Source organism: Dreissena polymorpha, chromosome 3 (genome assembly GCF_020536995.1).
Source record: "Dreissena polymorpha isolate Duluth1 chromosome 3, UMN_Dpol_1.0, whole genome shotgun sequence".
In the NCBI taxonomy this organism is placed as follows: Eukaryota; Metazoa; Mollusca; class Bivalvia; order Myida; family Dreissenidae; genus Dreissena; species Dreissena polymorpha.
This window is the reverse complement of record NC_068357.1, coordinates 146,062,982-146,078,915: the sequence shown is the minus strand read 5'-3', so window position 1 is coordinate 146,078,915 and position 15,934 is coordinate 146,062,982. Positions and strand designations below refer to the sequence as shown.

The window sequence follows — 15,934 nt, the reverse complement described above, 5'->3', positions numbered from 1 at the left end:
AAGTAGGTTAAGAAATACACAGAACAGCAACCCCCTTTCAGACAGAGCTAAATTGTGAATTACTGAATAAATGTTACAAATATTTGTTCTGCTATTGCTCACCTGTATCAAGCTCCACAAATATTTTCATGGACTCTTCAAACTGGAGTTTACAGAACAGGTTGACAGCAAATAGCTGCTTGATATGGTCGATCCTGATCTTTTTGTCCTCCAAGGGTTCCTCTGTCATGTTCTGAAATGGACAAAAAACAATTAGCTCAATACACTCACTGCACAATTAGCTCAATGCACTCACTGCACAATTAGCTCTATACACTCACTGCACAATTAGCTCAATGCACTTACTGCACAATTAGCTCAATACACTCACTGCACAATTAGCTCAATGCACTCACTGAATAATTAGCTCAATACATTCACTGCACATTACGTTTATACACTCACTGCACAATTGGCGCAAAATACTCACTGAATAATTAGCTCAATACACTCACTGCACAATACATTTTTACACTCACTGCACAATACGTTTATACACTCACTGCACATTTGGCGCAATACACTCACTGCACATTTGGTGCAATACACTCACTGCACAATTAGCTCAATACACTCACTGCACAATTAGCTCAATACACTCACTGCCCAATTAGCTCAATACACTCACTGCACAATTAGCTCAATACACTCTCTGAATAATTAGCTCAATACACTCACTGAATAATTAGCTCAATACACTCACTGAATAATAAGCTCAATACACTCACTGAATAATTAGCTCAATACACTCACTGAATAATTAGCTCAATACACTCACTGAATAATTAGTTCAATACACTCTCTGAATAATTAGCTCAATACACTCACTGAATAATTAGCTCAATACATTCACTGAATAATTAGCTCAATACACTCACTGAATAATTAGCTCAATACACTCTCTGAATAATTAGCTCAATTCACTTGAAACAAGTTCATATTTTCAGTATATTCGGTAATAAAATTTTGCGATGTGAAATCGAAAGTACATCGCGAAAATAGGTGACATAACGATACACACACTATAAATAACGCAAGTAGATTGATAATTTTATATATAAAATATTGTGGTTTATTTGTTAACTGGGTTATTTTGTTGAAGTTTCGAACTTTTTTGTCTCTTAGCTTATACCTATGGTGTGTAACCTATGGCATGTAAACAAATTAGCTGACAACGACGAAATAGTTCGGGAACGGTATGACTAATAGTCTATTCCGCTTCCTTTTCTCTCCAGCTCTGGAGGAACTTGTTGCAACTTTGAAATTCATTGTTAAAAATCATATCCCATCGCAATGCCGCGAACACGAAAGCGAAAGACGCCAGTGGAGAGATGGAGGCAGCCTTGCTAAAGCCCGCGGTAGAGAAACCTGCGGGTAATGTCATTGATTTTCAGAAGATTAATAGTGAATCGCAAATTGTTCCAACGACATCTCATGTTGTTCAATCTGTCTCAACTCCCCCAATGGTCACAGGGTGTGGTTGTGGGAGTGCGTTGGGGTCACTCCCAAGTCCCACTTTTGATCGAACTCGTTGTACGAGCTGATGAGGTCTTTGGACATGTTCCAATGCAGCTCCGAGAACGCATTTGGAACAACCAGTTTGTAAATTTAACATTAATGTTAAAAGGTTCATCGGAGTTGCATGATTATTGTTCTGGTGGGGGGATCCTTTACCAGGGACCAAATGGGAACATCGAGACAAGGCCAAGGGAGGACAAGTACCCAAATTCAAAACATCAATCAATGGACTGATGCTTTTATCATTTTTATGTCTGTCTATATTGTTTCACATAGACATGAGGCTCCCAACTTGTTGAAATATATGTATAATATCAGGGAGGCAGCCAGCAAGCGTGCTGGTTATGCTTGGCGTTCCTATGATGTTCAGTTCCGGCTACGTCAGGAAGTCAGCCCTGCATCCTAGGCGGAGATCAACACGGACCTCTGGTAGCGTTGTACGCTATCAGGGGACGTTGTGTCAGCCCCTAGTAGTACTGAAATGCCAAGGAGACCAGGAGTCGGTGCCTCGTACCCCTGCCTAGACTTCAATAAGGGCGCCTGCTCTTGGCCAACTTGTAGATTCTCACATACATGTTCCCATTGCGGGGGCAGTCACCCAGCCTCTTCCTGCTTCAAAAAGCAAACCATTTCATCAGCTCGAGGGCATTCATTTAGATTCGCTACCCCAAGCTACAGACCCCGGTTCATACGAGGTGCCCATAGGGGTCAAATACGCTCAGCAAGACCTCATTAACTCAGACCTAAAGTCATTGACTCCTTCACCAATAAACTTAAGCAATCTTTCAAAAGCGCTTGCTATTTATGAACATCGGGCTGATGCTGAGATACTTCTTAATGGTTACACATATGGTTTTAATTTACATTACAATGGCCCAAGGCAACCAAGAGATTAAAACAATTTGAAATCTGCTTTCCAATTCAGCCATTTTGTTAAGCATAAAATAGATAAGGAAATTCTGGCAGGTCGGGTGGCTGGCCCCTTTCACGACCGACCTTTAAAAAATTTGCAGTGCTCCCCAATCGGTGTCGTACCTAAAAAATCTCCTGGCGATTTCAGGTTAATACATCATTTGTCCAGTCCAGAGAATGCTTCTATTAATGATTTTATTGATGCAAATTTATGTTCAGTTCAATATGCACGTTTTGGTGATGCAGTACATATGATACATGACTTGGGGAGAAACTGTAAATTATTCAAAATGGATTTAAAGAACGCATTTCGGCTACTTCCTGTTAGACTGGAGGATATCGAGTTATTAGGATTTCAGTTCATGAACAGATATTATGTTGATAAAGCTATGCCAATGGGTTGTTCAATTAGCTGTTATTTTTGGCGGATAAATTTTATTGCGAAAATTTCTTGTGGCGGAAAAATTCAAGAAGCTGACAGTCTACTTTGGTAGTCACATTTTTTGGAAATTTCAATATTATAATAATTCTGAGGGTGCTATTTTTGTGTGGCCGGTTGTCTTCGGATTGCTGAGTATAAACCCATGAAAACTTAACAACTTTTTTAAGTAATGTAATATACAAGTCGTGATATTTTAATCAATATAAACTAATTTTTGTAAAAAATAGGGTATTTAAGAACTTTCTGTTTCTTCGTCATCGTGGTTGACGGTCCCTTTAAAACAATACTCCACTTATGCTTTTCTTCTTGATTTTGACACATAGGCTCAGAATAAGATATTTGTGTTTGACAAATAGTAAAGGTAGAAGCATTAAACAAGAAAAGGTTTAAACATTTTATATGAAAAACAAGATGTGTTTGTGAAACACTATGTCCCCGTATATGACATTTGACCTTGAAGGATGACCTTGACCTTGACCCTTCACCACTCAAAATGTGCAGCTCCATGATATACACATGCATGTCAAATATAAAATTGCTAGCTTCAATATTGCAGAAGTGACATTACATGAGCAATTTTTACCCATATATTTGACCTTGTAGGATGACCTTGACCTTTCACCACTCAAAATGTGCAGCTCCATGAGATACACATGCATGCCAAATATCAAGTTGCTATCTTCAATATTGCAAAATTTCTGATAAAATGAGCGATTTCGGCCACATATATTTGACCTCTGACCTTGAAGGATGACCTTGACCTTTCACCACTGAAAATGTGCAGCTCCATGAGTTACACATGCATGCAAAATATCAAGTTGCTATCTTGAATATTGAAATATTGCAAAAGTGTACATTAAATGAGCGATTTTGACCCATATATTTGACCTTTGACCTTGAAGGATGACCTTGACCTTTCACCACTCAAAATGTGCAGCTCCATGAGATACATATGCATGCCAAATATCAAGTTGCTATCTTCAATATTGCAAAAGTTATTGCAAATGTTAAAGTTGGCGCAAACCAACCAACCAACCAACAGACCAACAGACAGGGCAAACACAATATGTCCCCCACTACTATAGTGGGGGACATAAAAAGACATAAAGAAACTACAAATGTATCTTGTTCTGGGAAAACAGGGTTTTATGCATGAGTCTAGAATGCCATCACAGAGAGGCCTATGCAGTCAGCACAGGCCAGTCAGGGACATCAAGTTCCGCTTTTACAGTTCGTTTGGCTAAAAGGAAGTATCTTCTAAGCAAAAATCCAGTTTAGGCGGAAAGTCATCCCCAAAATGCACATAATATTAAGGCACTTACAGCTAACTTGAGCGCCAGTTCAAACTCCTTGTTACTGACTAGCTGTCTTATCTGGCTGCTCACGGAGACAGGGTTGAGGCGCCACACGTGGTTGCTGGAGGCCACGTACAGCTGGCCTTGACCCTGACATATGCACGTGGCGTTCTGTAGACTGATGCTCTGGATCAGCAGGTTAGGCTCCACTGTGCGCACTTCGATCATCTTAGGCAGGATCGATATCACATATGGGTTCTCATGCACTGGAAACATTATAGTATATTATCACATATGAGTTCTCGTGCACTGGAAACATAAACGTTAACAATTCTTTAATAGGCTTTCTTTAACATGAGAAAACTGGAAGTTAAAATTTCTGGTCACTGATGCTCATTCTATTTGCAATAATAACTTTTGGATTATCTTGGACTGATAATAATGTAGACTAACATTAACTTTTTAATACTTAATTTTTGCTTCCTGGTTTGTGATTTGGGAAATTTTGCTTATTAAATTTCTAATGAATCACATAAATTATGGAGTCGCATGGTCTGAAACAATCATGCACAATTACAAGCTTATTTTAACGTTTGAACAATTAAAGATTTTACCTCTTGGCCTCTAATTTGTTTATAACAGCTCATTATTTGCAAGTTTTGAAAGTGTTGCTTTTTCTAACATAAATATGTGCATACAAATTACGTTTATTCATTACATGGGTATATACAATATATCACTACTCCAGATCTATTTAGAATTACATGAATGGCAACATGTATATGGAAGTTTCATGCACTGTAAACATATGGTTGAATAATAACATGGCATAGTTGGTATGTATTTATTACAACACATCAACACTGCACACTTCTCTCTTAAACTACAGACTTACTTTAAACCAAGGAAGTGTTCTGTGTTTTATCTTTATGCTAATGCCAATACATAGACCACATGTGGTCCCTCACTCAGAAAAAGTTTTAAAAGGATATGGGTTGACAACTCTTTTCTTAGCATAAAATTTTAGACTTGAAAACAACATAACAGAAAATGCTGAAAAGTGAAGGTAATAATAAATGATAATTTATTTGTATTCTACAATATGAATGGTTCTTTTATTACAAAATGTAATATGAACGATTCTGTCATTAGAAAATGTTAACTATATACTTCAAAGAAAAGAACATTATTTTATAGTTCATGTATTCTTTTACAAGTATTAAGACATTAAATGCCTTTTTTTTAAGCATTTATTTTTCCCACCAGTTTTTGTACATAGTTGAGATGATCCATGCTGACAACAGCCAAACATTCATGACCTTGTTAATGCAATTAACACACCCATGACACTTACTGAGACAATAACAGTTGCAATTATTAATTTTAAGTGCTTCAGGAAATATTGATAGAGGACACAATTTACAAGTGACTTTTGAGTCACAATCAATTAAGATGTGCACAGAAGATTTAAGATTAAAATAATAATATCCCTAATACTAAAATGCCTTTAATTTTGACAAAATCATAACTAGAGCGACCAAACACGTCCTAAAGGGTCATTTCAATAAGGAGACTACATGTTTTAAGCTTAAATGAAATCCCTCAGCCATTTCTGATAAAGCACCTTCCTGAAAAACTTTAACATAGCTTGGACAACAGGGCAGGTAGAAGTGTTAGCCTTTTCATTGAAAAAGTCAAGCTTAAAAGGCGGCAGACATCACCTTATTTTCTATTTCAACTACTCCTTAATTTTAAAAGCATAATTGAACAAACCAGTTTGCCTAGTTCACTGCCATTCAAAAGCTTTTTGAGCAGTAATCTATGTTTAATGCATATTATATTTAGAGCTTTACTTTTTTCCCACAATTTGGGTTTTGTGAATGAGTGTGAATTATATTTATACCATTACAACAGTGGTACCCAAGAAGCCATAAAACAGAAACAAACGAGATATGTGTTTGTCAGAAACACAATGCCCCCTACTGCGCCGCTTTGAAGCCATATATTTGACCTTTGACCTTGAATGATGACTTACCTTTCATCACTCAAAATGTGCAGCTCCATGAGATACACATGCATGCCAAATATCAAGTTGCTATCTTAAATATTGCAAAAGTTATGGGCAATGTTTAAGTTTTCGGACGGACGCACAGACTGACGGACAGTTCAACTTCCATATGCCACCCCACCGGGGGCATAAGAATGAAAAAGAAAGTGTACTCACCCATGGATATAGGAATGTCTGTCCATTTTACACCATACTTCTGAGTGGGCAAGCCATTGATGTCTACAATGATGGACATGTCATCTCGCCCCAGCACAAAGCCCTGATCTTCATACCTGGCTATCACAGGATCAGTCTGTCTGCTCCCTAATGGGAACAGCTCCTTGGGATCACCTGAACCTACCTGTAGTCATGCAAATATTGTCAGTTTAGACCAAACATACTTAGGCATCAAATGCTTAGGGCTAAAAGATACACTCTAGAATATAGCTGCTATTGTGTTTCCTTGGAAATTTAACAGCTTTTCACTGTAGTAAAAGGCTTAAACAAGATATGTGTTCATCAGAAACACAATGCCCCATACTGCGCTGCTTGATATAAAATTTCTATTTATCATTTGGCAGGTATAGAAATCATCTCCCTTTAAAGCTTATTACTTCCTTTAGATTTTGTCCAATCCAATCACAAATTAGTACAGGAAAGAAATGATAATTATATCATTTAAAAAAAAAAACGTTGACAAATCAATCATTTGAGTTATAAATAATGAAAATAAACAAGAGCTGTCAGAGGACAGCGCGCTCGATGATTCGAATGCTTGACAGTATAACGTAAGCCATCATGGAGAGGGGGGTATAATGTGGGTGTGTGGTCATTTAATAGATGATCTTTAAAAAAAAAAGAAAACAAAGAAATTTTTTGAATTTTTTTTTTTGGGGGGGGGGGGGGGGATTCTGGGGTGGGGCGTGGGGGATAGTTTGGGTGGAGTCCATTGTGGTATGTCAGGTTAGTGTTGTTTTGTCAAAGTATGAATCAAATCTGATCTTAAATAAAGAAGTAAAGGCAATTTAAGCAAAATTTATTAATTTCACCTTGAGAGTCAAGGTCATTCAAAGGTCAAGGTCAAATTCAACTTGCCAGGTACAATAACATCATGATAGTAAGAAAGTATTTGAAGTTTGAAAGCAATAGCCTTAATACTTAAGAATTTAAGTGGATTTAAACACAAAATTTAACAAAATATTCAAAGTTACAAAGACAAAAAAGGGCCATAATTCCTACAAAATGCTTGATACAGTTGTCTGCTCTTTTTTATAGGCTGGGGTCATGTTGGTAAAGTAGTATGCAAAATATAAAAGCAATATGTCAAAAGACATAGAAAATATTTGAGGTGGTACGCAAACTTTAACATAGACAAGGGCTGTTTGTAAAACATTCATGCCCCCCATATGGGCTGTCAGTTGTAGTGGCAGCCATTGTGTGATTATGTTCTTTGTCACAGTGACCTTGACCTTTGACCTAGTGACCTGAAAATCAATAGGGGTCATCTGCCAGTCATGATCAATGTACCTATAAGTTTCATGATCCTAGGCGTAAGCATTCTTGAGTTATCATCCGGAAACCATTTTACTCTTTCGAGTCACTGTGACCTTGACCTTTGACCTAGTGACCTGAAAATCAATTGGGGTCATCTGCCAGTCATGATCAATGTTCCTATGAAGTTTCATGATCCTAGGCGTAAGCATTCTTGAGTTATCATCCAGAAACCATTTTACTGTTTCAAGTCACTGTGACCTTGACCTTTGACCTAGTGACCTGAAAATCAATAGGGGTCATCTGCCAGTCATGATCAATGTACCTATGAAGTTTCATGATCCTAGGCGTAAGTATTTTTGAGATATCATACGGAAACCATTTTACTATTTCGAGTCACTATGACCTTGACCTTCGACCTAGTAACCTGAAAATCAATAGGGGTTATCTGCCAGTCATGATCAATGTACCTATGAAGTTTCATGAACCTAGGAGTAAGCATTCTTGAGTTATCACTCGGAAACCATCTGGTGGGGACATAGACCCCACGACACCAGTACATAATATAATCTGCAAATGTGTTTCTAAACTGCATCCAAGAACAAGTCACTGTGACCTTGACCTTGACCTAGTGACCTCAAAACCAATAGGGGTCATCTGCCAGTCATGATCAATGTACCTATGAAGTGTCATGATCCTAGGCGTAAGCGTTCTTGAGTTATCATCCAGAAACCATCTGGTGGGGACGGAGACACCACGACACCAGTACATAATATAATCTGCAAATGTGGTCCTAAACTGCATCCAAGAACAAGTCACTGTGACCTTGACCCTTGACCTAGTGACCTCAAAATCAATAGGGATCATCTGCCAGTCATGATCAATGTACCTTTGAAGTTTCATGATCCTAGGCGTAAGCGTTCTTGAGTTATCATCCGGAAACCATCTGGTGGACGGACGGACATACGGACAGACATGTGCAAAACAATATACCCCCTGTTTTTCGAAGGTGGGCATTGAAATCTAAGTGAAAAAAAGGGCCATAATTCTTGCAAAATGCTTGATACAGTTGTCTGCTCTTGTTTATAGGTTGGGGTCATGTTGGTAAAGAAGTATGCAAAATATAAAAGCAACATGTCAAGGGACAATGAAAATATTTGAGGTGGTACGCAAACTTTAACATAAGAGTTATCAATAATATGCATATTTTAAGTGAAAAAAGGGCCATAATTCTTACAAAATGCTTGATACAGTTGTCTGCTCTTGTTTATAGGTTGGGGTCATGTTGGTAAAGAAGTATGCAAAATATAAAAGCAATATGTCAAGGGACATAGGAAATATTTGAGGTGGTACGCAAACTTTAACATAGAAAATCTAAGTGAAAAAAGGGCCATAATTCTTACAAAATGCTTGATACAGTTGTCTGCTCTTGTTTATAGGTTGGGGTCATGTTGGTAAAGAAGTATGCAAAATATAAAAGCAATATGTCAAGGGACATTGATAATATTTGAGGTGGTACGCAAACTTTAACATAGATTTATCTATAATATGCATATTCTAAGTGAAAAAAGGGCCATAATTCTTACAAAATTCTTGATACAGTTGTCTGCTCTTGTTTATAGGTTGGGGTCATGTTGGTTAAGAAGTATTGCAAAATATGAAAGCAATATGCCAAGGGACATTGATAATATTTGAGGTGGTACGCAAACTTTAACATAGATTTATCAATAATATGCATATTCTAAGTGAAAAAAGGGCCATAATTCTTACAAAATTCTTGATACAGTTGTCTGCTCTTGTTTATAGGTTGGGGTCATGTTGGTTAAGAAGTATGCAAAATATGAAAGCAATATGCCAAGGGACATAGGAAATATTTGGGGTGGTACACAAACTTTAACATTTGCACGCTCACGCTCACGCTAACGCCCACGTCGGGTGAGTAGGATAGCTCCACTATATATATTTCATATATAATTGTCGAGCTAAAAATCTGTACAGTAACTGTGAAAAAAACTTAAATTCTTGGTAAGGAAATACATAATCTTAGATTTATAATTATATAAATTACTTCCCTTGAAAAAAATTGTCTCTAACAAATCTCTATTTTTAGTATCAAATAATTAAAAGCCACTTCAGTGACTGTAGATTCACCACTCAAAATGTGCAGCTCCATGAGATACACATGCATGCCAAATATCAAGTTGCTATGTTCAATATTGAATAATTATCTCCCTTTAAAGCTTATTACTTCCCTTGGATTTGTATTTTTGACCTTAGACCTTGAAGGATGACCTTGACCTTTTACCACGATGTGTTTGTCAGAAACACAATGCTGCCTACTGCCCAGCTTTGATTTATTTAACAAAAATATATCATTTGGGAGGTCAGATAATTATATCCATTTAAAGCTTATTACTTCCCTTGGATTTGTTTTTTCGACCCCGTGACCTAGTTTGTGACCCGGCATGACCCATATTCGAACCATAGATATTGTCTAGATACAACTTCTGACCAAGTTTTGTAAAGATCGGATGAAAACTATTTGAATAAGAGAGGGGACACGAAAAGTGTGACAGACTGACAGACAGACAGACTTACAGACGGACAGTGCAAAAAACTAAATATTCCCCCTTTTCTTCGAAAGGGGGCATAAAAACAGTTCACATGCACAAGTATGTAGTTAAGTAAGAATACATACAAGTTTTAATTTTGTAATGTTTTACATTAGAATTGTAGGAGATTTTGACCGGACATATATGTGTAAATTTCGAAAGAACCAAAGACAGGCATCCATGGTTAATCAATCTAAGCCTGCTCTGTTATAGGGGTAAAACAATATCACATAAAGATGCATAAATGACAACAGTAGATTATGCACATGGTAAACAGCCAACACAATTTAGTAAACACATACAGTTTTAAATACTTAATGTAAATGTGACTTGTTATACAAATGAGATAATGTTTAAATAACATACCCGCAGTATGAAGTAGTCACGTCTAAATCCCACACATATTCGGTCCTTGCACCACACCATGGCTCGCGGGACATCATACACTATCAGGTCAGACTGAAACATCGGGAAAATATTCTTGAACATAACATGTATTTTGACTGCTCTTACATTGAGTTATACCATAACGCACCAAAAAAATACCAACAAGGAATTCATATAGGTGTCATAATTATCAAGTATTGTTTTATCCAGTTGTTTGTTTAAACAAGCCCCAAGAGTTAAACTATGCATTTTCTGTGACTGTCGAAAAATAGCTAGAAATAAAAAAAAATGCAGAATTTAATTTTTATCCTTCATTGGACACCCTTAGACTAACAGCAAAGCAGAGGACACTATGCTTTTAAGTATTTACAATGTAAACGCAAATTATCCCTATTGTGTATGGTTAACGTTTACGTCATCATCATTTTTATTGTTCCTACATCAGACTTTATTTCAGGATTTAACCTATGACGTGTTGCACTACACTAACAAGATTCAGTGCTTCAGCTTTATTTGGTAATGTGACAAGGATCGATAAATCCATTAGAAATTCCTTATAATCTAGTAAATTTAGGCCCGATGCCAAGATTCCTTTTATTCATGCTACAAACAATTAAGCTGCTTTACCATAAGCTCGACAAATTCCTGATTTTTCCAGAACATGACATGGATCTTGCGCTTGTTTGCCACACACATCTGCAGGGTAGGCTGCTTCTCTCCGCTTTGAGATACATGAGTCTGAAATTCAATATTGGCTCATCAGCACTGAGATTAGTTCAGAGAGATACATTAGTCTGAAAATCAATATTGGCTCATCAGCACTGAGATTAGTACAGGAAGATACATGAGTCTGAAATTCAATATTGGCTCATCAGCACTGAGATTAGTTCAGAGAGATACATGAGTCTGAAAATCAATATTGGCTCATTAGCACTGAGAATAGTTCAGAGAGATACATGAGTCTGAAAATCAATATTGGCTCATCAGCACTGAGATTAGTTCAGAGAGATACATGAGTCTGAAAATCAATATTGGCTCATCAGCACTAAGATTACATGTATTGCAGAGAGATAATTGAGTCTGAAAATAAATATTGGCTCATCAGCATTGAGATTACACGTATTGCAGAGAGATACATGAGTCTGAAAATAAATATTGACTCATTAGCACCAAGATTAGTACAGAAAGATACATGAGTTTGAAGATCAATATTGGCTCATCAGAACTGAGATTAGTTCAGAAAGATACATGAGTTTGAAGATCAATATTGGCTCATCAGCACTGAGATTAGTTCAGAAAGATACATGAGTTTGAAGATCAATATTGGCTCATCAGCACTGAGATTAGTTCAGAAAGATACATGAGTCTGAAAATCAATATTGGCTCATTAGCACCAAGATTAGTACAGAAAGATACATGAGTTTGAAGATCAATATTGGCTCATCAGAACTGAGATTAGTTCAGAAAGATACATGAGTTTGAAGATCAATATTGGCTCATCAGCACTGAGATAAGTTCAGAAAGATACATGAGTCTGAAAATCAATATTGGCTGATCAGCACTGAGATTAGTACAGAAAGATTCATGAGTCTGAAAATCAATATTGGCTCTTTAGCACTGAGATTATTGCAGAAAGATACATAAGTCTAAAAATCAATATTGGCTCATCAGCACTGAGAAAGATAAGTAAATCAATATTGGCTCATCAGCACTGATATTAGTACAGGAAGATACACGAGTCTGAAAATCAATATCGGCTCATCAGCACTAAGGTTAGTACAGAAAGATACACGAGTCTGAAAATCAATATTGGCTCATCAGCACTGAGATTAGTACAGAAATATACACGAGTCTGAAAATCAATATTGGCTCTTTAGCACTGAGATTATTGCAGAAAGACACATGAGTCTGAAAATCAATATTGGCTCATCAGCACCGAGATTAGTTCAGGGGTGAGATTCGGAAAACACCTCACGGATGAAAACACCATACCCCTAAAACAAATTCAACAAAACAATTTGTTTTTCAACAGATCAAATAAAATCAGGAACAATTTTTAAAACAATATCCATATTAGACATAGGGAATCAAAAGGTTACAGGAGAAATCAGTCCACTGGTTCATAATGTATGACATTTACTAGTCAGAATTAATATTTTTGGAATGAATTGGGATTAATGTTAAATAATTTGATTATAAACAATGTGCAGTGTTAGATAAGGTTCAAATATTTTAATGGTAAATCAACACAAATTACTTTCATAATGAAACACCTTTGGTATAATTACCGAAAAATCAACTGTTCATAGGCCATGAAATTTTGAACTTACCAGTGCTCATTTTTATGTACAGATTTTTAATGATTTTGACATGTTGGTGCTTTTTTCTAATCATGGCTTTATTTTAGTACCCACTTGTTATTTCCATGTCTGAATCAAATTTGTACTTTCAGAGTGCAACTGGAAGATTTTTGTTTAATTAATTGATTTCATAAACATCCTTGTTAAAAGATTATCATACCACTGAGACCAAATCAGCTTACTATGTATTATGAATGCCTATTTATATCCTATTATATAACCGAATTGATCAGAAAACCATATTAAAATCAGCATTTTCTCTCAGCCTCTTCTAAGTCTTTTAAATAACACGTCATCAATTATTCTAACAAAATATTGTAAAATTTTACATGACCCATATTTCAAAATCTTAATATGTTTTTTTTGTCAATGTCAGTGTGATTTAAATTGTTGAATACACAGGAGGAAAATGTTTGGTACAATATAACAAATAGAAACCCCACTTTGGGCATAATACCATTACATGTATAGTGACCAGCCAGGAAGCCCCCTACTGTATATGGACCTCAGGGATTGGCTTCTGTCCAGTTTAATTTTTGGGCCGCCTGGCTGCTCACTATTTGGTCATGGGGCTCTCAGTGAGATTTTCCATTTCTTAAATATAGTAGACAATGAATGGCAGGGGTGGCGAAATCTCAAAAAACTATGCTTGTCCACGGACAACCATTTAGGAAATTTAACTTGCCCGTTGCTGAACTACACTTGTCCGTTAATATTTATATAAATTATAAACGCATTTATTGATTAATGTTAAATAATGTGAATATAATAAAAATGAGTATGATTTGCTTGTTTTGTTAATAATTGTATTTCAATGGTACATTCATTATAGCAGTATATTATAAACAATATAAAGACTTTCTTAAACTTTAAATTTTGCAAAGCTAGTGTTATTAAAACATGTGCTGAACATAAGTACATTGTAATCTTAACAAATTAAACTAGTCCAATATATGGACCTCATCAGACTGAGGCTCCGCTACTGGTAGCAATTTGATTATATAAACTGGTAACCATTGAAAATCGGTTAGCCAAGTTTCTTGAAAAGTTCTGGTGCGTTTACTTAGATCATATTTTGTATCATAATCTTTCTTAGTTTTTTGGGAGGTGGGCTGCTCAAAGCTTCAGGTTTCTGCTCCGTTGTTGAAGATTAAAAAAAAGTTTCATCTTTACCATTAAAGTCGTCTTAAATAACTAGGTAGACAGTGTTTTGATTATCTAAGATTGATACTTTTTATTTCCGTCTGATTGTAAAATAAAGAAACCGGTCTGTACACTGTCTAACAGTTAGGCCGAATGTTGAAAATGCGTCATGATCTCATATAGAATAAGGGAGATCACTGCGCAGGAAAGTGCACGTATTTTAGCTTGATTGCTCTGCAAATAGCACTGACAATGTAATCGCGTGTCAACATCCGGTTTTGTCAAACTTAATTACGGCTTTAATACAATGTATTTTTGTATACCTGGACGCGACTTTTAAAAAAACTTGTTGTCCACGGACAATTTAATTGAAAAAAGTCAGTTGCCCAGACAAGCAAATGTACGACTTGGGCAACTCGGACATTTGATTTCGCCACCCCTGAATGGTGTTCTGCAAATGGTGTTGTGGCGTAGTGGGTATGGTATCATCAGCTTAGCAACAAGGAGGTAGGGGGTTTTGATCCCAGTTTGATACGAACACATAAAGTACTGGTTCTACCCAGGAAACTGACTAAGAGCATTTCAATTAGCCTTAGGCTTTCAATGCAATCGAGCTCATATAAATAGGTCTAAACTAATTAAATAGAAATAGGCAAATGGTGTGAGATAAACTGCAATCAACTTTCAAAAAGTACATAGTTGATGCCTCCCATTCATACAAAATAGAATTCATAATGTTTAAAGTAACATATATACTCAAAACCAACGAATATTTAGCAAAATAATTTGTCAAAATAAAGTAAACACATAAAAAAAATCAGCGTTACTTATAGCTATAGCCATAATTTCAACGCTAGATGTGGTCTGAAGAATGACGTATTCATGAAAGCATTTTGCTTTAGAAGCTGCCCGAAGCCAATGTCGCATTTGCTCGCAAATGTTTGGATATCGTAGACTGCAATTCACATGGAATATATTGTGGACACACACAAATAAAAAATAAAACAAGCATTTTGTTTTGCTGTAAATCTATGTTATCAGACTACATCTAGATTTGAAATTTTGGCTATTGATATAAGGAAAATTGATTTGTTATGTGTTAACTTATTTTTCAAAATATTGAACGAAATATTCATAGATTTTGAGTGCAAATGATATTGTAACATACCTGGAGGTCTGTTGCAAACAATGATGCACCTTTTGTTTTTGCTAATGTTGAAATATGAGAGATGTTGTTAAGATCATGAACACTAACGACGTTATCTGCAAATAAACAAATACAGAAGTGAAGAACACCCTTTTTTTCATTCCTACTTTCTTATATATATAGAGACAATATTCCAATATTAGGGAATGTAAATATTTGTAAAAAAATCTACATAAACTAATTGAACAATGTAAAACTGCCTTGACTGAATTGTACATACATGTATAAGCTTAAGCGTGAATAATACTGCTGTACATCAAAATTAAAATGAATGAAAATTCAAATGCAATTGCGGGTTTCATGTGATGAATAAATAAATCACAAAATTACCTGATAAGCTGATGAGAATAAAACAATCTGGCACTGCACACAACTGCAATAAAATATTGTCTGTTTTATTTTATAATTCAACATATCAAATAAATGCATAATCTTTATTGATTTTACTACAAACATTCATGCTTGTATGGATTTAAAAAAT

General features: G+C 35.9%; 1 protein-coding gene across 1 annotated transcript in view; it reads right to left on the bottom strand.

Annotated features, from left to right (window-relative positions):
* LOC127871826 (vam6/Vps39-like protein) overlaps positions 1–15,934 on the bottom strand; it is a 63,656-nt gene that overhangs the window by 40,143 nt on the left and 7,579 nt on the right. Inside the window, exons 4-10 of the mRNA XM_052415051.1 lie at positions 15,784–15,826; positions 15,415–15,509; positions 11,371–11,481; positions 10,723–10,815; positions 6,431–6,614; positions 4,234–4,472; positions 103–232 (exon numbers count right to left, since the gene is read on the bottom strand). Coding sequence (XP_052271011.1) covers positions 103–232; positions 4,234–4,472; positions 6,431–6,614; positions 10,723–10,815; positions 11,371–11,481; positions 15,415–15,509; positions 15,784–15,826 — 895 coding nt within the window. The remainder of the gene's footprint in view (positions 1–102; positions 233–4,233; positions 4,473–6,430; positions 6,615–10,722; positions 10,816–11,370; positions 11,482–15,414; positions 15,510–15,783; positions 15,827–15,934) is intronic.